The sequence below is a fragment of the Prinia subflava genome, chromosome 2 (genome assembly GCF_021018805.1).
Source record: "Prinia subflava isolate CZ2003 ecotype Zambia chromosome 2, Cam_Psub_1.2, whole genome shotgun sequence".
Lineage (NCBI taxonomy): Eukaryota > Metazoa > Chordata > Aves > Passeriformes > Cisticolidae > Prinia > Prinia subflava.
This window is the reverse complement of record NC_086248.1, coordinates 40,484,211-40,506,425: the sequence shown is the minus strand read 5'-3', so window position 1 is coordinate 40,506,425 and position 22,215 is coordinate 40,484,211. Positions and strand designations below refer to the sequence as shown.

Below are 22,215 nucleotides of genomic sequence, written 5' to 3'. Positions count from 1 at the left end.
CAGGGTGAGCCCCCTTCTGCCTTTTCACTGAAAAGTAGAGGCAGGAAGGCAAGAGTCATGGTGCTGGGCCAGACAGAGGAGAGGGAGATTGATTTCAGTCTTGTGGGTAGAGCCTGTGGGAAGTGGAGTGGAGTGACACTGAACCTACAGATACCAAACCTCAAGTGGCCTGGCCCCTACTGTGACTGGGCCTGTGTTTCTGAATGGTCAGCTGGAGAGGAGGCAGGACCAAAGCCCAGTGGACTGAAGGCTTCTCTGCAGCTCCTCTGAAACACTCACCTCTCTTGCCTGGCTACACAAGACATGTGGGCAGGATGGGTTGTCTGTCCTCTTTCTTGCCCCATTCGAAGAGCCAGACATGCATAATTAAATGAGGGACTGCTTTAAGCTAAAGGCCTCAATTCCACCCAAAATTAAAAACCTCTGGTTTGGGACATGATATACATACTGAGCATGTAAGCAAAATTAGTATGCAAAAGGCCAATGTTCTACAGCTCCTCAGACCTATTAGCAAATAAATCAATCCTTAGTTATCAGCTGGTTTAGGAAGGGTGCCTGGAACAAAGCCAGTTTTTCCCTTTAGAGGCTGAACCTTTGTTACGTTTTTTTGCCTACTGTGAACAGAGCTATCTCCATAGGTAGGATGGACACAGGCTTGGTCTGTAGTTGAAAATGTAGCCATGGCTTACCTTTCCAATTCCTCCTGTACCCACAGCATCTCATTTCTGTTATCTGAACAAGTCCAGCATTGATGTTCAGCTGGAAAACAGGTTTATTTTCTCCCATGTCTGCTCAGTGCTACAGTATTGGCTGCCTGTAGTGTGATTAGCTCTGTGCAGAATGCTTATTTCTTTCTAAAACTTAATCTGTCTTGGGTGTTTTGTTTTGTTTTGTTTCAGCTCAATTTGCTTGTTGAGTTAGCAAAAGACTCTGAGATCGTGATATGTCACTTATCAGTTTTCAGTGCAATGAAGTCTGCTGTAGCAGAATGTCTGAATGTCTTGGGTTCTTGATATTCACAATATTTTAACATTTTCTGCACCTACATACACAGCGTGGCAAGTGGTAGTTACAAACCGGCAGCACTGAAATAAACACAAGATGTAAACCTGTGTGGTCGTACCAGCCCGCGCTGCTGCGGGGTCTGGGCCCCAACAGAGCCGAACCCCTGGCACCTCTCAAACAGCCTGGGGAGGCTCTCGTGGGCCTGGGCATAAAAAGAGAGCACCCAGCCAGCACAATAAAGGCCCTGCAGGAGACCAGGGCTGTCCTCAGATCTCTGTTTCTGGGAAATGGGGGTTCATCCAATGGAGGAGAGTTTTGGGGTTGTTGAGGGTTTTTTGGAGGCATTTGGTGACACCGGGGTGGCACACGGGGTGGTCTGCCTTCAGCAGGAACAGAAGCCATTTGGTGAAATGGGGGGATTTGAGCCCCCTGCCTTCCCAGAGGACGGGAGCCCTGTGGGGAGGCCCTGGCAGAGGTGTGCCCTGCAGGGCCCCAGGACCTGTCCCACTCCCGCCGCCCCGGCTGCGCCCTTGCTTGCCGGGGGATGTGCGGCGGGCAGGGAACAGCTCCGGGAGGCTGCGGGGTGCCTGGCGCTGGGCTCACAGCTCTCTGCAAGCTTGGGGGCAGGAGCAGGAGCCACACCGCAGCGTGCTCAGAACAGCCAAGCCCCACGGGTGTCTCCCTCCATGGACCACGCGGGTCTGCTTCTGCACCATGGAGAAGTGACAGAGTTTTGTCCTGCTATCCGACATGCCTGAGCTGGAAGAGAGATTGCCGGTGTGAGGGACTGCACAACTCCCCAGCAGGAGGAGGAGGAGAGGCAAATAACATCTCTCCCACTTTTCAGGGGCTTGCAAATAAACCATGAATTTGCTGGGTGGTGGGGGTTTTTTTGTTGTTTTTTAATCCCATCCAGACGGTAGAACAAGCAACACTCTTAACATGGGATTTAGATGTTTCTGTGTGTATATTTAAAACAACAACAACAAAAACAAACAAACAAAAATCAACCCCCCCTACCCCAACCAAAAAAGCCAACAAAGCAAACAAACCAAAACCAAACCACCAAAAAAAATTTTAAAAAAGGAAGACAACAAGCGTACTCACGACTTTGTCATCTCCCTCCCAGAGACACCACGGGCTCCAGCGGCCTCTCCGACGGGTGTCCCGAGGCCAGCCCCGCCGTCCTTGCGCGCAGGGAGAGCGGGCTCAGGAGCGGGGAGGGATGCGGGGAGGGATGCGGGGATGCTCCCCTGCGCTTCCCGGGGATCCCCGCCGCCGCCGCCGCCGCTGGGGGGCGCCCGCGCTCCACGCGCAGCCCGGCCCCGCTCCCGGCCCCGCTCCCGGCCCCAATCCCGACTCCAATCCCGGCCCCAATCCCGGCCCCAATCCCGACTCCAATCCCGGCCCCAATCCCGGCCCCAGTCCCGGCCCCAATCCCGGCTCCGCTCCGGGCCCCAGTCCCGACTTCAATCCCGATCCCATTCTCGGCCCCGTTCCCGGCTCCGCTCCCGGCCCCAGTCCCGACTCCAATCCCGGCCCCAATCCCGACTCCAATCCCGGCTCCAATCCCGACCCCAATCCCGGCCCCAATCCCGGCCCCAGTCCCGGCCCGCCCCGTGGCGCCTTCCCAGGCCGTAGCGCTGCCGGCGCTGAGCCTGGCCCACGGAGCGGGGAGAGACGCTGCTCGGTGGGAAGCAGGAACAGGACCCCCCCTTCAAACACCCTCCAAGCCCTGGCGCTGCCTGGCCCCCGCCAGCCTGGGCGCTGGGGGAAGCCGGGCCCAGCCCCAGCGGCGGCGGAGCTGTCTGTCAGAGGCAGTGGGAAGCCGTCTCGCCCCTTTGTACATCTTGCGGGATTTCTCCCCGCGCAGGCAATTGGCAAAGGTTAGGAAGGCGTCTTTAGATCCCCTATAATCCCAGTTTAAATATTAAAAGTATAAGCAGCCTAGGCCCAATATTTACCTATGTAACTCCATAGATTTCCCTCCAGACCTGGACTTCTAAGAATTTAAGGGATGGTTTGAGTTTCTTCCTTTTTTTTTTTTTTGTTTGTTTTTCCTCTCCCATCCCTTCTTTATTTTCCCCCCATCCCTTCGTATTTATTTAACAAACTAACCCGAAAAGGAGGGGGGAAACTCCAACAAAAAAGGCAATATTTTTATGACCGAAAAATATCCAGTCTCCCTGTCTGTAACGTGAAAGGAAGGCGAGATTCCATCCCCGCCGCCCGCTTTGTCACCGTCTGGGTTTAAGTGGCCGCCACCTCGACACAAAAGGCCAACGCACACACACATCCCAAAACTCGACACAAAACCTCAATTGGCTCAATAGTGAAGATGGGTATTTTGATAACGAAATAACCTCCCTGCTCTGCTGCTGTCCGGGTTCCACTCTGTTCCACCCTCACCGTGCTTCCATCAGCAACCGCCAAGGAAAAGGGGGGAAAATCCCGCAAGAAAGTGTTTAAGATAAAACTAAGTCTCAAACGGGATTAAGGTTTTAATTACAATTCCCTATCGAAGTAACATGTTTGATGAACTGATCCTATCAATTAATAGTAACCTTAATATAAAACTTACGAAATAGCTTCGCCTGAAGTATATGTCAAACTCTTTTTTTTCTTTTTAGAAAAAAAAATTATAAAGGTTAAAACTACAACCACAAAGTACTAAAGCACTAGGAGAAGAAATTGTAAAGAAAAAACGTGCCGCTTTGGCTAGAAATCATTACTTGGGAACGCTTTGGGGGTGTTCTGTCTGGTGGTGGTGGGTTCAAAAAAAATGGAAGTTCTTTTAGGAAGGGAAAATAGATGGATGTTTCTACCCGCCAACGACATAATTTCATAATAATTTTGGCCCAAGCTATATTAAAGAGAAAAACAAGGTAATTGGAACATGCACCAACAGTTTTCCATGAAATAAGAGTTAAAAGAAGTAATAGAACTAATCACTGTCTCCTCAAATCAAGTAGAAAACATTTCAATGCACTAATTAGAGTAATTAGAATAATAAGACTGCCTATATGTGGTAAGACAATGTGTACAAACAACTTTATTTAATGTATACTGGTAATCAGCGATGCGTGCGTGCTTGAATGCTTAGTGCAATAAAATTCACCCCCGTCCGCCCAAACAATCAAATACAAATTAGTTTAATGATTGTGCCTGCTTGAACGTCTTAGAAATCCACAGGCAGAGGGAAATAAATAGCACCATCCTTGTTTGTACGTCTCCCCTACTGACCAAGGAGCTGATGCCTCCATGGACTTGGCAATGAATGACTGTAGACATGAATGAATCAAGGAGGGAAAGAGAATTAATGAATGAGTCAGGCTGGCTAAAAACAAGTCCTAACTTTTAGACGAGCGCCTCTTACAACTCCCGGGACGGGAGGAGACGGGACGGGGAAGAGGAGGGGGAGAGCGGTCTCGTCATCACTTTTATAAGCTGCCTCTGCCTGCCAGGATTTACCGCCGAGGAGGAGGGGGAGAAACAGCAGCAGCCAACTTCCTGCCGGCCTGCTCTGTTTTTAATCCTTAAAAATGGCATCAGTGCGGACAGGCCCATGGACACACGGAGCGGTACAGCCCAGCCCGGCCGGCCGGGAGAGCTGCAGCCGGGCGGGAGCTGGGGCCCAGCGCTGTCACGGCCCCGGCCCTGCCGCAGAAGCCTTGGGGCTCCCCGGGAGACCCCCATGCCCTGCACCCCCACTCGCGGAGGGAAGCACAGCTCCTGCTCCGGGCCAGCAGCGGCTCTGCCCGGCAGGGGCACGAACCCCGGCCCGAATCGCCGTCTCCTTGGGGCGAAGGGGTCCCGGCGCCCCTCCCCAGCCGCACGGGCCCCCGCCGGGGAGCAGCTCCCCCCGCCGACCCGCTGCTCCTCCCGGCAACGCTGGCACAGTTTCGGCCGCTCCGTTGCCTCGTCCCTCTCTGTCCTTGCCCGCCGGCGGTCGGGCAGGATCCCACGGCCGCGGCCCGCAGGAGTGCCCGGCTCCGGCGGCGCTGGCTGCGGGGGAAGGGGACAGCGCCGGCACAGGCGGCTTTCCCGGCCCCGGGGGCTCTGCGGGAAACCCTGGCATACTCGGGACGCTTGGCCGAGTTTCGGAGGTATTTACAGGGAGTTTGCTGGGAGAGATAAACGCTTCGAAGGAAGAAACCTACAGCGTGGGCCGGGCCACGGGCTGAGGCCGACTGCGGCGTGAGAATCCACGCGCTGCAGCTGGGACTCGCCAGCCGGAAAGCCCACTTGTTCGGTCTGTAGTTTGATGGGAACTCGGGTCTGCAGACGAGTCTTGGCTTTTGGTTTTACCATTTCTGCTAAAGCACGCTTTGGCTTTGCTCTAATTTTCCCCGGAGAAGTGCCCGCTCCCCCAGCATCCCCCGTCCGAGCCGGGGGCGAACTCTCTTCCGCGGAACATCTTCCCACATCCCCGATGGCAGCCCGGCCATTCTCCGAGCAGAGTGCCAATTTAGCATCTGCAACTCTGAAAATCTGGGTTTTAAATTTTTTTTCCAGATATTTAAAGGCAGGGAGATTTCAAGCCAGGGAGGCAGCCCAGGCCGCGTCCCTTCCGAAACTCACAATAAATAGACACCCGCCCGCAGGAGCAGGGGAGGCGGGAGAGCCACGATTCCCAAGACAGAGCCCAACGCCCAGGCTCCGTTCTTAAGGCAGCAGAAGGTCTCCGCTGCCCCATCCACCGCCAAAAAGCCGCGGGCAGTTTCCTTCTTTCCTCACACCCCCTCCCTGCTCCACAAGGCGCGGCCCAGGCTCGGGCTGGGGGGCCCCCCATGCCCGCCACCTCCCCCAGTGCTGTGTCTCAGGCCCGAGGTCTAAGCCGGACTAAGCCCAGCTCTCCCGCCCGCTCTCCCCCACTACTCATCTCCCACCGGAGGCCGCCGCCTCCCTTCCCTGGCCGTGTCACCCGCCCTCTATCCCTCTCACCGACGGCACAGCAACAAAGAGCCACCAAATCTCCCACAACGCGTCTTGGGACAACCCCGAGGCCTGGGGCCGCCCGGCAGACAGGGATGGGCAGCCAGGGGAGAGGGTTTTCCCATCGGATCAGCCGCAGGGCAGGGAGCAGGCTGGGGCCAGGTCCCAGGCCGCGGGCAGGAGACCGGGAAGGCGCAGGCGGCCGGGACCGTCCTGCCCTACCCCCGCGGCCCGGCGACGGCCAGAAGCGAGCTCGGAAACCGGGGCACTGGAGAAGGGGACACGGGGGAACCCCGACCTGCCGCCAACAAAGCCCGACGGAGAGGGGACACGGCGGGGCGGAGCCGGGCCAGCCGCGGCCTCTGTCCCGCCGGGGCTCTCACAAGCTGCCCAGCCCGAGAGTAGCACCTGGCCACACACCATCCCGGCCTGCCCCGCAGCCTGGGGAATTTGTAGGATTATTTCCCCTTCTTCTGCTTCTCTCTTTGCAAACCCCGGCCCCCCACTGCCCATTCTCAGGAGAGACGGCGCAGCTGGGCGGCGGCGGGAGCTCCCGAGGTCGGGCAGCACCGACTACTGCCTCTGGCCCCTGCGGGGCTGGAGACACTGGGGATGACAAGACTGACAGACTTGAGGATATCGCGTCTCCTCTCACCTTCCAGTTTTGGCCTCCACCAGAGAGAGAGCGAACCGAGGAAACAGGGCTTTTGTTGTTGACATCTGACCTACAACAGAGTGTCCCTGCTGGAAATAAGAGCGAGGGAGCCCGAGGAGCTGCCGCGCACCCTGACATCCACCTGCAGAAGCAGCATCCTATAGCTGATCCATTTCCCCCTCTCCTTTATCTTAAACGAGAGATCGAAGGAGATAAAAAGAGCGACCCCCGAACCAGCCGACCTCCCCACAATCAGTCCGGAAGGACGAGCGAAGTCTCTTCCGTAGGGTCAGCCTCTCGCTGGGCAAAGAGTCCCGGAGGAGCGGCCCCGGGACCTCCGCTAGGGACGGCCGGGCCCCGACCCGCGGCACGGGCTGAGCCGGCCGTCCCGCGGCGCCCGGCCTGCCCCGCCGAGCGAGGCACCGTCCGTCCGAGCCACCTTCTGTGCCCCCGACACGGGAGCGCTCCCCAATAGCGGGGCCCTGTCGTCAAAGAGGGAATATTCCCTGGGCGCCCACCCGAGTGTCCTGCAGAGGGCAGAGGCTGCTCGCTTTCCGCAGCCCGTTCCGCGGGCTATTGACCAAGGACTTTTAAATCCATACCCAGCTTCAACATTTTACCCGTCAGCACGTCTGCGGTCACAAAACACTTCTTCTTTCTGTCACTTCTCTTCGAAACTATTGATAAGATCATTTAGCTGAATCTGTTCGGGATAAGTGTAATATTGACTAGAAGTTAGAAAAGATGATTAAATCTAATAAGCCTAGAAACTATCGTGGAGCGAGGGGGTGGGGAGAAGAGCAGGATATCGCACTCAGGAAACCGAGCCAGCCAAGACGGACCTGAGCACACCGCCGCACCAGCGAACACTGCGCGGTTGGACGTCGCCTGTCAACGCGCCAGCCCCGCGGGTCCCCAGCCGGGACCCCTGGGGAAAACCGACCCGCTCGTCACCGCTCGGAGCCGCAGACACTAACGCGAAAGCGGGGCCACCGCCGCGGGGCCCGGCCCGGCCCGGCCCGGGGTGCCAGCCCCGCTGGGCAGCCGCGCTCTTCCTTCCTCCTGCAAACGGTACTCCCATCATTAAGCCCCGCCTTTTTGTTTTGCTTTTTTCTTTCTCTCTCTTCTCTCTCTCTCTCTCTTTTTTTTTTTTTTTTTTTTTTTTTTTTAAGGAGTCAGATGTTAAATTATAAAAAGGGACCGAGAACAGTCGAATCTCTTCTCCCCCACACCTTCCGCCAGAACATGCAACAAACTTGAGGAGCAGATCTCCCCAGCAGCATCAAAGGCAGGATAGCCCTACCCGCACAGAAATCAATGCTCCAAAACACACAGCTGTGGTTCATCTGCGCAGAGACAGAATGAACACAGCTCCCGAGGCTCTCCTTCAAGACCCTGAAAGTTATAAGCGTGGAACCTCTCGGTATAGGCATCAAATTTATTCCAAAAATTCCACGAAATAGAAAGGAATGGCGGAGCTTTTACACAGAACTCAGCTCAGTATAAGTACTGGGCTCTTCTCCCTCCAGATTTTAAGAACTATGCAAATCTGCGCTATCTTTAAAAATAAAATAACGATATTTCAATAATTAGAAGAAACTATGAAGGTATTGTGCATTTCTGTTTTATGTAGATAATAAAATATTACTTTAACATAAATATATAAGGATCTCTGCGTTTTTATTTTTCCCCACAAGCACATCCAAATGTACCAAAACAAAGTATTTTTAAAGAGACTGAACAAAAAAAAATTACATCCCATATAGATTTTGTTCACCTACTCATTTAAAGCTACAGAAAAACAGTTTCCAGAACCTGTTTGCTTTAAAAGAAATAAATATACATTGAGGCAGGCCACTTAAAAATGATATGAAAATATTTCCCTGGGTAGCATTTAAAAAAAAAAAAAAAAAAGAAAAATAGACAAAGAAAACATTGAAACTATTTCTGCATTTCAAAGGACAAATATTAAACATATATACATAGTGGTAAGGTTTGCGTGGTAACTTTTTTTTTTAGTAAACCTATTTGGAGTTTGAGGCTTTCTCAAACAACCTCTCGACTCCGTTGTCTGACCTTACGCACATATTAATAAGTGTCTGAAAGTTCATTTCCTCCCTTTACCACCGGATCTGCCCTGATCTGATTCACTTCGCTAGGCGCTAGTCCTCAACACTTTAAATAACAAGCAGCTCAACACATAAACAAACAAACAAACAAAAACCCAAAAAAAAAAAAAAAAAAAAAAAAAAGAAAAAAGAAAAAAAAAAAAGAGAAAAGCTTGGTGCCCGTATCTTTTTAACAATTGTTGGAAAACCAGAAAAAAGGCTACTGCATGTGCCTCTTAGAAATCATCATCCGTCTTACCAAGAAGAAAGAAAGAAAGAAAGAAAGAAAGAAAGAAAGAAAGAAAGAAAGAAAGAAAGAAAGAAAGAAAGAAAGAAAGAAAGAAAGGGAGAAAGAAAGAAGGAAAGAAAACCCAGTGTCACAGGCATTTTAAAAGACAATGAGAAACATATTCTAAAGCCTTAGCTACTGAATGCAATATTTATAGGAGAGTTCTGCAAGAGAATGCTTCACTGTTTTTTCTCCATAATTGTCCAACACTCAACTAAGTAAACTTTTAGATTATAAAAATGCTTTGTCTCTATAGCACCCGTTTGTGCTGACTAAATGATCCCTTTATGAATTTATAACTATCATAAAATTCCTCTAATGTATATGCATAGCTGTGTGTGTGCATAAGTACACAAACACGCACGCAGACACACGCACATACATGCGCTGCTCCGAGGTCCCGCTCCTCTGCTTCCCTTCAGAGCTTTTTATTTTCCTTTTTTTTTTTTCTTTTTTTTTCCCTTTTTGTCTCCACGGGTTTTTCTCTTTTTTTATTTTGGAAAGTTAACCATTTCTCTTCAAGATAATGTCACGAAATGCACTTTAAAACTATTAGCGAAGGGGGGGGGAACACAGATTGAAAAATGGCAATTTTTTCCCATTTCATTTCATTCCCCAGTGAAAGACACAGGCTGCCCAAGTTAAAACTGGTCCTTTCCTTCAATAAATTATACCACAATCTGACCAAAGGACAAGGGGAGGGTGGGGAGGGAGAGGGGCTGGATACAAATAGAAAATAAAATAAATACGGAAAATAAAGTGAAAAAGAAATGCACACGGTCTCTGTGGAGAGGAGGGGGCAGCGTGTGTTTACAGGCAGGTGTAAGCACCCGACCCCCACCTCAGGCCCAGCAGCTCCTCAGGCTCTCCCTGGCTCTGCCTTGATGTAAAACTGCTCAATAAAAGAAAGTTTGGAGGCTGATATCGGCCTGGGCGGCGAGACCGGGGATGCCAAAGGCACGCAGGGGAGCCGCGGGGGGAGGAGGGGAAGGAAAGGGCGCTGAGGGGGCGGTGGTGGGGGAGCTAAATAATCCCCTTTCCCTCTCAAGGAAATGCCGCTTTCTCTGGGAAAACTCTGGAAACGTGTTGTTCCCTCTCCGCCTTCCCTACACCAGGCCTTGCTTGCCCACACTGACACAGTCTGGAAGGGTTGCACATATTTTTTTGCCTCCCCCTTTGGTTACGCCTCGACCCCCTGACACACTGCCTGAAAATGAAGTTTACTTTCTTGATTTGCATTATCTCCCCTCTCCAAACTCGACTCTTGCCATTGAAGGCATATATTAGACAATTATGAGAGTCACATCTCTGGAGAATGGAAGCTGGAGGTGCATATATATGTGTATATATAGAGATTATATATATGTGCATGTATGTATGTCTATGCATGCATGCATATGAATACATACACACACATATACTAAATCTTTTTGCTATGGTAAAAGGAGAAAACAAGCGTTACACGTATTTAAGAATACTTGTTTATAACAAAAGTTCACATATACACATAAAGCAAAGGCTAAAACACAGTAACATATTGTGGACCGGTCACTGGTTGACTAACGCTCACTGTGGAAAATGCAAGTCATTTGCAAAATTAAGGTCGGAAAGGAAGGGGGTAAAAAAAGAAAAAAATAAACATTTTGTTTATGTAAACTTCGATTTTCTTGCAGTGCAAATTGGTACGTTTAAATACTGTCTACATCAAAAGGGATAGCTTTTCAGTTCTCTTCCTTTTCTTTTTTTTTTTTTTTTTTCATATATTCATACAGGGGATCCACAGAAAATAAACACAGCAGCATGTGCCAACACCGAGCGACATTCCACAATGCGATCTGCCTTTGTGTGGCGGGAGGGGGCTGCGGAGGGGACTCGAGGTGGCTGTGTCCCCCCTTCTCCTCCGCCCCCTCCCCGGCAGGGCAGCGCCGTATGTTTTGGCCAGCGAGTGAGGAGGGAGTTTTGTGCGAACCGCTTCGCCCTGCGCCTGCCCTGTCGGTGCCCGCCGCTGCCCTGCCGGTGCCCGCCGCTGCCCTGCCGGTGCCCGCCGCTGCCCTGCCGGTGCCCGCCTGCCTGCCCGTGCGCGGTACCCACTCCACTCCCGTGCACCGGCACTCGCCTGGAAAGGTCAAAATACAGCATCACACCTCCTACCGTCTAAGGGACAGTGTGGTGCAGGTGCTTTGTCTATCTGTCTGTCCGCTGTGATTCGCGCTCGCCCTCTCGCTCGCTCCCTTTTTGTTTTGTGTTCTTTTTTTTCCGCGTTTGTTTCTTTTTTTGATTTTTTGTCTTTTTTTTTTAAGATAGGAGAAAATAAAATTTAAAAAAAAAGAAAAAAAGAAAAAAAAAGGACAATCAAAAGTTGGGGGAAGGAGAGGAGGAGGAGGAGGAGGAGAAGAGGAGGAGGAGGAGGGGCCGGGCGCCCCCGCCGCGAGTTCACTGCACGGGGGTCTGCACCCCGTGGTGCGGCGGCGTGTCCCTGCTGGCCCCGTACACGTCCTCGGCGCCCGGCAGCGTCCCTCCCGGGGGAGTCATGCGCTTCTCTTTCTGTCTCCTGTTACAAAACCACACTCTCACCACCTCCTTCTCCAGCTGTAGGCTGTCCGCGAGCGAGGTGATCTCCTGGGCGGAGGGCTTGGGGCACTTGAGGAAGTGGCTCTCCAGCGCGCCCTTGACGCTCACCTCGATGGAGGTGCGCTTTTTCCGCTTGCGGCCCTGCGCCGCGATCTTGTCTATGCTGGTGGGGCTGCCCGAGGAGGAGTCCGCCTCCTCCAACCACTTGTTCAACAAAGGCTTCAGCTTGCACATGTTCTTGAAGCTGAGCTGCAGGGCCTCGAAGCGGCAGATGGTGGTCTGCGAGAAGACGTTGCCGTAGAGGGTGCCCAGCGCCAGCCCCACGTCCGCTTGGGTAAATCCCAGTTTGATGCGCCGCTGCTTGAACTGCTTGGCGAACTGCTCCAGGTCGTCCGAGGTCGGCGTGTCCTCGTCGGAGTGCGGGTCGTGGTGCGGCGGCGGCCCGGGGGGCGCGGCGGCGGCGGCGGACGGTGCCGGCCCGGCCGCCCCGGGGTGGGGGCCATGGGGCGGCGGCGGGTGCTCGGGGCCGTGGTGCGGCGGCCCCGGCGGCGGCTCCTCGTGGGCGTCGCGCAGGCCGTGGTGGTGCAGCCCCGGCTGTCCGGCGCCCAGCATCCCGTTGACGGTGAAGCCGGGCGGCTGCGAGTAGAGCAGCCCCGCCTGCGCGCCGTTGGCCGCGGCCATGCCGGGCGGCAGGTGCGCCGCGCCGCCCGCCCGCCACGCCGCCGCCGCCGCCGCCGCCGCCGCCGCCGCGTGGTGCCCTCCGCCGCCGCCGCCGTGGTGCACCAGGTGCGGCGCCCGCCCCGGCGGCGGGTGCTGCGGCGGCGGCGGCAGCTCGTCGCCGCGCCCGCCCGCCTGCACCACCGCCGGCTTGATATCGGGCTGGCCCAGCGCGCCCGCCGACCAGGGCGCCTCGCCGCCGCCGCCGCCGCCGCCGCCCCCGCCGCCGCCGCCGCCGCCGCCACCGCCGGGGCCGCCGTGGGACAGCGCCGCGATCCACTGGTGAGCGTGGCTCAGCGGGTGCCCGTTGCTCTGCAGCGCGTAGTCCGCCTGCACCAGGGCGCCGGCGTCGCGGTAGCCGCCGCCGGGCTGCATGCCGCCGGGCGGCTCGGCGTGCACCATGGGGGAGCCGGAGGCGAGCAGGCTGTAGTGGTTGGAGGCTGCGGTCGCCATGACTCGCCGAGCCGCACTGATCGCGCCGGTTAAAGGCGCCGCGCATTTGACAGCTACTTTTTCGCCTCGGGCGCCGCGCGGCGCCCGCGCCCCCCCGGCCCGCACGGCGGGGCCCACTGCGAAGGCACGCGCGGCCGCCCCGCCCCGCCGCCGCGCGCCATTGGCTCCCCGCGCCCTGACGGACGCCGCCGCTCCCGGCGACCGCCGCCGCCGCCGCCCGCCATTGGCGCTCCGCGCCCGCCGCGCCCCGCCCCGGGCCCGCCCCGGCCCGCCCCCGCTGGAACCCAACTCCGAGGGGGAACGGGGCGCGGGGGAGCGGCGGCCGCGGGGCGGGGGGAGCGGAGGGCAGGGGCGCGCCGCCGCCGCCGCGGGCCCCGCCCCGGTCCGCCCTGCACCGCCGGCGGGGGGATGCTGCCGGCGGGGGGATGCTGCCGGCGGTCCGCCGGTCCGCCCGCCGGCTCCTGTTGCTCGCGCCCCGACGCGCGTCTCTGCGCGCAGCGCGGCCGCGCCGCCCCGCAGTGGGTGCTGCGGCCCGGGGGTGCCCCTCTGCCCGCCCTCAACTTCCCCAGCCCCGCCGGAGCGGCCGGGGGAGCGCCGCGCCCCCGGGGGCGGGGAGCGGGCGGGCCCCTTCCCGTCCGCCGGCTCTGCCCTGCTCCCGGCACCCGGTGGTCGCCGGAGCGCACCGCTCCTCCGGGGACGTCGGGGCTTCGCACCTCGGCACCGCGGAGGTGGTTTTGTTCTGCTTGTGCCGTCCCGTGGGGACGGGATGCCTGCGGGACCGCCTCAGCGGCGCTGGCGACTCTGCTTGGATGCGGAAGATGGGCATGAGAGGGTGGTGGAAAAAAAAATAGCGGAAAAAAGAGGGGGATAGGGAAAAGAAAAGAAGTTGCGGCCCGGACAGGAAGGAAGGAAGGAGACCCTGGAACTGGATTCGGATTTCCTAGGAATAAGCAGCGCCAGGCTGGCCGACGCGAAAAGAGTTGGCTGCCCATTTTTGAGCCGAAAGCCATAGCTTTGTCTCGAAAATAAACTGCTCACGGGGGTAGGTGCGCGTCGCAGGCTCCCGCTATCTTCATCGAAATAACACAATAGGGCGGACCGGGGAATTTATTACTACTAACAAGAAACAGCTTTCTTCTGTGGGTTGTTTATAAATCATCGTATTTAACGTGAGCGCTGGAAAGGCTCCTTGCCTGGAAATATTCCTCTGCATGGGGGAGAGGGGGGATGGGCTCCTGCACATAAACATATACACAGCAGCAGCATAAACAGGATATCCAGTGCCCTGAGACAAGGGGCGCAGCAGGAGTTACCTCGTTTCGTTAGTTTAGCGGCGTATCAAGAGCTCCTTCTGCCGGAGGGTGGGGAGGGGAGGGAGGGAGGAAGAGAACGAGAGGAGGAGGGGGGTGCAAACTTTGTCCACGAAAGAGTGGAGATTCTTCCTAAGGTTTGGTGGGGTTTTTTGGTTTGGTTTGTTTTTTTTTTTTTTTCCCTTTCTTGGAGGTGCAGGCGAAGAACAATGCTGCCTGTTCTGCGAGGGTTGCGGAGAGGGAAGTCAGTGTCTCTGAAGTGAAGCTGTGCCTTTTGTTTTCCGTGTGTAAACAACTGGGCACCCAGGAATTTTATAATTTGATGCTCATTTTCTCGTCTCTCTCTTCCCAATTAGGTGTAGACCAGTGAGTTGAAACAAAACAACAGGGCAAGTCCGCAGCAGGCTTCTGCCAAGGCATCGCGGGGACCGTCCTGGGAGAGCCGCCCTGCTCTCCGCGCCCGGGCCAGCCCTCCCGCCCCGCTCTGGGGCCGCCGAAGCTCTGCCGGGGGCGGCTTTCCCGCCAGCGCGCCTCCAGGTCCGCTGCCAAAAGTTCGTGCGTGGACGAGACACGAGCGGCCACGCCACGCGTCATTTTCAGAGCGAGGTTCTCACGCGGGCTCCTCCAGCGTGCGGTGCTCGCCGAGCACAGACCTACCCCGGTGGTCGTCCGTGGGGCCTCCCTTGTGCCCCGGCCCCACGGCGAGGGCACTCCCCACGCACGGCTGGTCCCCGCGGAGTGCCGTCGGCACCGCGCTCCCCGCGGCTCGCCGCGACCGGGACACGGGACACGGGGTCAGCGACATTCAACCGACACTTTTCTGGGGGGGAAAAACCTTTCCGGGCCTGCCCCACTCGTGCATTTCCTGTCCCCCCTCCCCGGCCCTCTCTGTCCCGGCCGGCCTCTGGCAGGTGCTGCCTGCTACGGTCACCGTCGTGCGTGCCTCTCAGCCCCACCGCCCCCCTGAGAGCGGCAGAGCTCACGGGCTGACGGTAATCACAGTTATCGAAGTAGCACCGCGGCCTTAGGAGGCGGACAAAACCCCGTCTCTCCGGCAGAGCCCCCCGCCGTCCCTCCTGCCCCCTCCCCGGCGGAGCGCACGCCTATGGAGGCGCAGCTGGGAGCAGCGAGGAGCGCGGCCGGTGCATTCAGAGCCGCCGCAGACTCCACCTCCTCGTCCTCCCCATCATTGTTAGCCGTGTCATTAATACCGCTCCTTAAGCATCCTCCGCTCCCGTCTCCCCCCGTGGAGCGGAGCGCCGGGGAGCGGGGAGCGAGCGCCCGACCGCCGGTCTTGTCGCCTCGCCGCTGCCCGCCGCGGGCTCCGGCTCCGGTCGGCGCTCGGGTCCGGGCCGCTCGGGATGTAAAAGAGACAGTCATGTGGCCCCTTTCTGGCGGAGCTGACCCCGCGGGATTAGAGGTCTCACCAGCCTTTCTTTCCTTTTCTCTGCTCGCATAAAAGCAGGTTGAAGGTGATGCGGTGTCTTGGGCAGACACTGCAGTGTTTTGATTCAGCTCAGCCCTTTTCACTGTTCAAAGCAGCTGTTCAAATACTGGGGCTGCTTACTTTGACGTGAAGAAGATTTTCAAACAACCCCAAAAGCTTTGAACTGACAGGCCTCCTTGATATCTCCTTCATTGCAGTGCAGCTACTCGAGAATATTCGCTATAAAATACATAGAGCGCCACTTAACTGGAGCTGAGTCCTGCCTGGGAGGCGAGGTGCTGCATACACATCAGGTGCACCCAGAAGGACGCGGGTGGGCTGCGGGAGTCCTCCGGCCGCCCCCCGCCGGCCCCCCCAGCTCCCCACCTGGGGGTCCCCTGCCCGCCACCCGCCCCCAGCTGCCGCGGCGGGCTCCGGCTGACGAGATGTTGGGCTCCCTGGTGTTTCAACTCCGTGCGTGCCGGAGAGAAAGCTGCATTTCCAGCAGCAAAACAAGAGCACGGCTCGTTCCTAGCGAGCCTCGGCTTCCAGCCGCCGCTCGTCAGCCTCCCCGGCTCGGGGGGCTGGGGGAGCGCTCCCCAAACGCGCGCTCCTGTGCGCGTTTGGAGGCGTGCGGCCGTGGGGTGGGGAACGTGTATTTGCATATGCCTGTTGTGTTTAGAGGTGAAAAGCTTTCTTTTTCTTTCTTTCTTTTTTTTTTTTAACTCTGCTCTCCAAACCTTGAGATAGACTCACGCAGCTAAAAGGAAAGGAGGAGGGGGAGAAATCCCCGCGCCTCCTTTCCGCGTCTCTATTATCTACCCATTAGATGTTGTTTTAGGAGGAAATGCGCCAGGAGTGCAAAGACGCGGAGAGGCGCTCAGAGAATTGCTGGGTGCAATAAACGTGAGACTCCTGGTGCTCGCTTTAAAGGCCAACTTGGAAGATTTGTGCTTATTGCTGGGGCGCATTTAATGCACCTTTTGTGAGATGGGATTGTTTTGATCTCTGCTTCCTTTTTAACCTTTCTCTATGAGGTATTCAAGCCTGTGCTTTCGTGTGGCTCTTTCCAGTGTTGCTCCGAGGAGTCTGATTCGGCGGAGAGACCCAAGACATGAATGAAACTTCAACTTTAAGGGCCTGCGGAGAGACAAAACTAAGGCCGGGGCTTCACAAGTGATTGCTTTAAAAAAATCCAATCTACACAAAGAGGCAGCTGGCAGCTTTAATGAAAACTGCTTAAAGCGGCAAGAACCGCAGCCTCAGGGATGTATTTATAAGATGACTCAAAAGCTACACTTTCAAGTTGCTTCTCCTCGGGGTAGATATAACAAACACATTTAACTAAGGAATCTAAACAAAAAGGACAGAAATTGATAACTTTGATTGCACAAGCTGACATTACCCATTGAAATTAAAATACGCCATCTAAATAGATTTCTCCACCTATCTCTAGAGAAAAAAAAATGTATCTCTCTCCCTGCATATATAGATATATACATGTGTACGTGTAATATCACGTACATTTTTGCCCTGCTAGAATACTGATTATCTCAGAAGACAGAGCGTAGAAAGGTGTGGAATAAAAAAAAAAAAAAAAAAAAAAAAAAAAAAAAAAAAAAAAAAGTTCCTGTAAAGTTTGTATTAATGTTCATTTCCAACATTTCCCACAACTCTATTCTTCCGGCCGCTCCATTCATCTGAGAATCTGCTATTTTATCTGCATCAGTGTTTAAACTGGTTGGATATAATGTTCTAAGTTCAGTATTTGAAATTAAATTATTTGAATTCACGGATATTAATCTTTTCCCTTCATCCTCCAGTTCTGAATCTTGTCATTAAAAATGATCCACCCTTTGTAGTCCGCAAGTGAATATTTTATAGACAGATACTGCTATGAAGACTTCTAACGCAACGTCAACCAGTCAGACTTAGCTGTTGCAGGGATTACTTTGAGTAATTTATCAAAGGCAGGCTGCTAAATTTTGAGTGGTGAATATGAGGCCTTGGGGGAAAAAGAAGCAGAAGAAGCAAAGGGAAAAAAAAGACGAATTCCATCAGTCTACGAGATAAATTCTGGTTGGAGTTATCACAGCTTGTTTATTGAATTCTCGAAGACAGACCCAGATGCGATTGGTGCAAAGGAGTTTGCAATTTAGTGTTCAAAAGCCTGGCTGGGAAATGACCGCCCCGTGCTGGAGCTGGAAGGGCGTTTCTCTTGGCGTGAAAAGCAGGTGAATTGGAAGGAGAGAGGAGGCAATTCTGCCTCTCTGGCTCGGGGAAGCGGTCTCAAAAAGGTCTTTCCAAAGCCTGCTCTGTCCGGAGAGTTGTGCAGGACGAAACACAGCAACAGATTTTAGATTAATAAAAAAAAAAAAAAAAAAAAAGGAAAAAAAAAAAGAAAGTGCCCAGCGTTCTCTGGCAAATCTAACGGTTGCTTTTTTGTTTGTTTTGTCAATGCTCGCGCCTGACGGAGACAAGCAGACATCCCCGGGAAGAACTCAGATAAATGATGTCCCTGCTTCGCCGGGCGGCGTTATCCTCCCTCTCCTCTTTACAGCTTTCGGGGCACTTTTGGGCACGGCTCCCGGCCCTCACTCTGGGAAGGGCCTTCTTAGAGGGCTCTCGGTCGCCACTGCCCCGCTCCGTCCCCCGGTGCGGGGATGGTGTTTTTCGCCAGGAAAGCCCGGAGCCGGGTCCCGCCGGGCAGCGGGCAGCACCGCCCGGCCGGGGCGCGCACACGAGCGCGGGGCTGGCGGTGGCCCAGGGGCGTTCTGCCAGCCCGCTGTCAGGGCGGGTTAGGGAACGGGGCCCCTCCTGGGGGGCGACTGCTGTGTCCCCCCCGCTCTCAGCCTTCCACGTGGGGGTCGGCTCGATCCCGGCGGGGCCGAGCGGGATTTGCAGCGAGCCTGCCTCGGGAGGAGAGGCGAGAACGGGCCGGGGGGGCTGGAAACTTTCTTTCGCTTGGCGAGGAAGAAGAGGAGCGAGGCGAGCAGGAAGGCTGGGCCATTGTCCACAGAGGGTGCATTTTTGTCAGGCTGGCGTTGGTTGCTATAGTGAGGAGGGAAGGGGAGAGAGAGAGGAGAGAGAGGGAAAGAAAAAAATACGCGACCCTAAACCAAACAGAGGAACACAGTTCGCCTCCCTTCGCTCACCCGGCTCCAGCCGGCAGCGCTTCCCGCTCCCAACCAAAATAAGAGCGGGCCGCGGGCCGATCCGGGCTCCCGGTGGGGCCAGGAGCCTCCCCGACCCCGGCCCCTCGGGCGGCAGCCCCTCCGCGCCCCGCGGCCGGCGCCGCGCATCCCCCGCGGCCCGGCCCGGCGGGCTCCGAGCGCTGCCGGCCGCGGAGCAGCAGCCCCGCAGCGCGGCGGGATGCCCCGAGCCGCACAGCCCGGCAGCGCACCTGATCCAGCCGGCCCGCTTGGTCACACTGGCTTCGCACCCTGCAGAGCATCCGTGACACTGATCCTGACACGGGCTGCGGGAGACTTTGTGGGGTGTCCTTTATTTTATTTTTTTTGTGCCTAAATAATTGAAAACAGGGGGAAAAAATAACTTCTTCGATGCAAATGAGCAGCTCTTTAATTTTAAAAGAGACTCTTATTTTGCAGCAGTGTTTTTTGTTGCCTTGCTATTGAACTTTGAAAATAGTGTGGAGGGGGAAGGCAATAATGAAGGGTCTCGAAGGCTTAAGATTTAGTTAAGTGAGTGACTCAAGATTGCACAAAGAAAGTTAGTTACTTAGTTAATTGAGAATTATTCACCTTCTGAGATCGGCGCAGCAGTTTGTTCAGATGACAGTGCGAACTTGGGGCGGGCGGAGGCAGGAGGCCGACAGGGGAGGAGGCAGGTCTCACTTGAGAGGGTTTTTTGTTTTGGTGGTTTTTTTTGTTTTTTGTTTTTTCCCCTTTCTTTTTTTTTTCCCTTTCTTTTTTTTTTCCCTCTCCTCCCAGGACAAGTTAAATTGCAGCTGAAGGAGAGAGGTCAGTATCTTTTCAAATCAATCTCTCTATCTGTCTGCCTATGTCCCCATCTATTCCCTGTAAAGGGAAAAGCTCCAACTTTGTTCCTCCATCTGTTCTGTATCATCTGCAATCGACAGTTCTTTAGATTGCATGCACTTTTGCTCCCGATGAAGTGAAACTTTTAAGGTGTATAGCCACTTATCTGAAATAGGGAAAAAGGGAAGTCGTCTTTTCCAATCTTAGAAGACAACTGTTCCCTTTCCGTGCAACTTTTAATTCTCTCTCCTTTTTCTTTCTTTCTTTCTTTCTTTCTTTCTTTCTTTCTTTCTTTCTTTCTTTCTTTCTTTCTTTCTTTCTTTCTTTCTTTCTTTCTTTCTTTCTTTCTTTCTTTCTTTCTTTCTTTCTTTCTTTCTTTCTTTCTTTCTTTCTTTCTTTCTTTCTTTCTTTCTTTCTTTCTTTCTTTCTTTCTTTCTTTCTTTTCTTTTCTTTTCTTTTCTTTTCTTTTCTTTTCTTTTCTTTTCTTTTCTTTTCTTTTCTTTTCTTTTCTTTTCTTTTCTTTTCTTTTCTTTTCTTTTCTTTTCTTTTCTTTTCTTTTCTTTTCTTTTCTTTTCTTTTCTTTTCTTTTCTTTTCTTTTCTTTTCTTTTCTTTTCTTTTCTTTTCTTTTCTTTTCTTTTCTTTTCTTTTCTTTTCTTTTCTTTTCTTTTCTTTTCTTTTCTTTTCTTTTCTTTTCTTTTCTTTTCTTTTCCAATTGTGGTTGACAAGTTTTATTTAAAAAAAAAAACACTTTACAAGCCACCACTTAATGCATTATTGACATTTTTTTAAAAATGCTTGAGAGAAATCACGCTAATGAAGAGAACATTTGTAGTAATTTGGTGATAATTATCAGAATCACCAAATATTCGCAAAGGCTTTAACATTACGTGTTGGAAGAAAAGCAAAACACATTACTTTAATAGTCTGATATGCAAACTATGGACCATTCAATTACATGGCTTAATAATGCATACATGATGTGATCTTGTTATTGGGATAGGAAGGGCTGCAGTAATTCACTCCAAAGACCAAGTGTGCTCTTACATTCAGTAAAATCCATTGCCATGGATCAGGGGGCCCTGCCAAACTACATTTAAGAGAATAAAAATTAATGACTGAGAATTTGAGCGTTAAATTAACATTAATTATATGACCTGCCTGCTGGAAAGATTAAATTTCTTACGCCCTAATTAGATAACGTCTCCTCATACATCAAACAATTTCCATTTCCAGATTTCAGGATTAAAATGCAGGCTGGGGAGACCGGACTTGTTCCGACGCCGGCACCCGGCGGCCTCACAGAGAGCTCCGGCCCGTCCCGCTCCTCCCGAACCGCGGGGGCTCACCGCGGGCCGGGCCCGGGGCCGGCGAGCAGCCTGGGCTCAGCCCTTCTTTAGCTTGAATTTCCCTCACCCACCGCCCCGGATGTGGTGGCGAGGCGCGGCCGGGCGGGGCGGGTGCGGAGGGAGATGCGGGAGCGCCTCTCCCGCCGCCCGGGGATGCTCTGGGGAGCGGCCCGGGCAGCCACGCTGCCACAGGGACTGCCCCCGTGGGCCGCCCCAAGGAGTAAGGACAGAGAGACGGGGCTATCTTCCCACCTCGTGAGTGCAACTAATTTGAGTTTAATTGCTTCTCTCGAGAAAAAAACCTCAGCGGTTCTCCCTCCCTTCCCCAAGCAGGCACGCGGGATCCTGCCTTTTCCTGCCCGTGAGAAATCCGCTCTCCCCTGCTCCCTCACCCCCAGCCCCGCTGTCACCCGCTGGTGGCGGTGACCCCAGGCTGCAGCCCCTCCCCTGCCCACCCCGGCGGCGCCCGGGCCAGCAGCAGACACGGCCGTGTGTGGCGGGGCCGTGCCACCGGCGGGGCCAAGCAGCTCGGTTTCAGGGCTTCGGGTTTCAGGGTCCTAACCCCGACTTCTGCAGGGGAAAAATAAATTGGAAAAAAAAATTAGGAAGAAGAGGCGGAAGCATGTGGCGGCGGGGATGCATGGGTACTCACTTGTGGAGCGGAGGATGCCGAAGGCAGGCGACCCTGTCAGCTCCGCCCTCCCTGCAGCATCTCTGGCCTGGTGGTGAGATGCTGGTTGTGCCTCCATGGCTCTTCGCTGTGTCTGCTTTTGTGCTGAACCTCCAGGAAAGCTCCTGAAGAAAATCTGAAAAGTCAGACTAAGGCAAATGTTACTACCCAGAGGCTGTTTTGGGAGACCAACTGTGCAGCAGAGCTGAGGTGGCCTTTGGTACCCTCATGGCTAAATGCAAAAGTCATAGCAACACCCTACCCACCTCGAAAAACTGTGAGGAAGAGAAATCGCAACATCATAAAACGTTTCCTTGTTCTCACTTCACTGTATAGTACCAGATAATTGCTTTTTCAACTCAATTGAAACTCAGTTTCTCTTATTGCAGTGTTACTGCTCCTCCCTGAGCTTTAGCATTTGTCAAAAACTTCCATTTCTTGTCTATTAATGTCTCTTGCTCACTTTTTGGACTGGATTGATAACCATTTATGTTTAATGCTATATTAACTAACAACTTCGAGAAATGGAGTAGATGAGGAGGCTGTGGAGTAGATAAGAGTAAATTGTCTTGTTCTTCAGCCCTGATCTCCAGAAGCACCTCTCCTTCAGGTCTGAAGCCTGGGCCATGCAGTGAGACCAAGGCTAAAAACACGTAATTATTCCCCAGGGAGTTAATTTATCTTCCAATAAATTACAAATACCTTTTATTTGAAATCTGATGGCAAGT

At 54.0% G+C, this 22,215-nt stretch overlaps 1 protein-coding gene across 1 annotated transcript; it reads right to left on the bottom strand.

The window, feature by feature from the left end:
• Nucleotides 1–11,417: 11,417 nt before the first annotated feature.
• On the bottom strand, nt 11,418–12,869 carry POU3F2 (POU class 3 homeobox 2). Its single transcript, XM_063389693.1, has one exon. It carries the CDS (start codon nt 12,731–12,733, stop codon nt 11,426–11,428), a length of 1,308 nt encoding a protein of 435 aa, XP_063245763.1. The 5' UTR covers nt 12,734–12,869; the 3' UTR covers nt 11,418–11,425.
• Nucleotides 12,870–22,215: the final 9,346 nt, after the last annotated feature.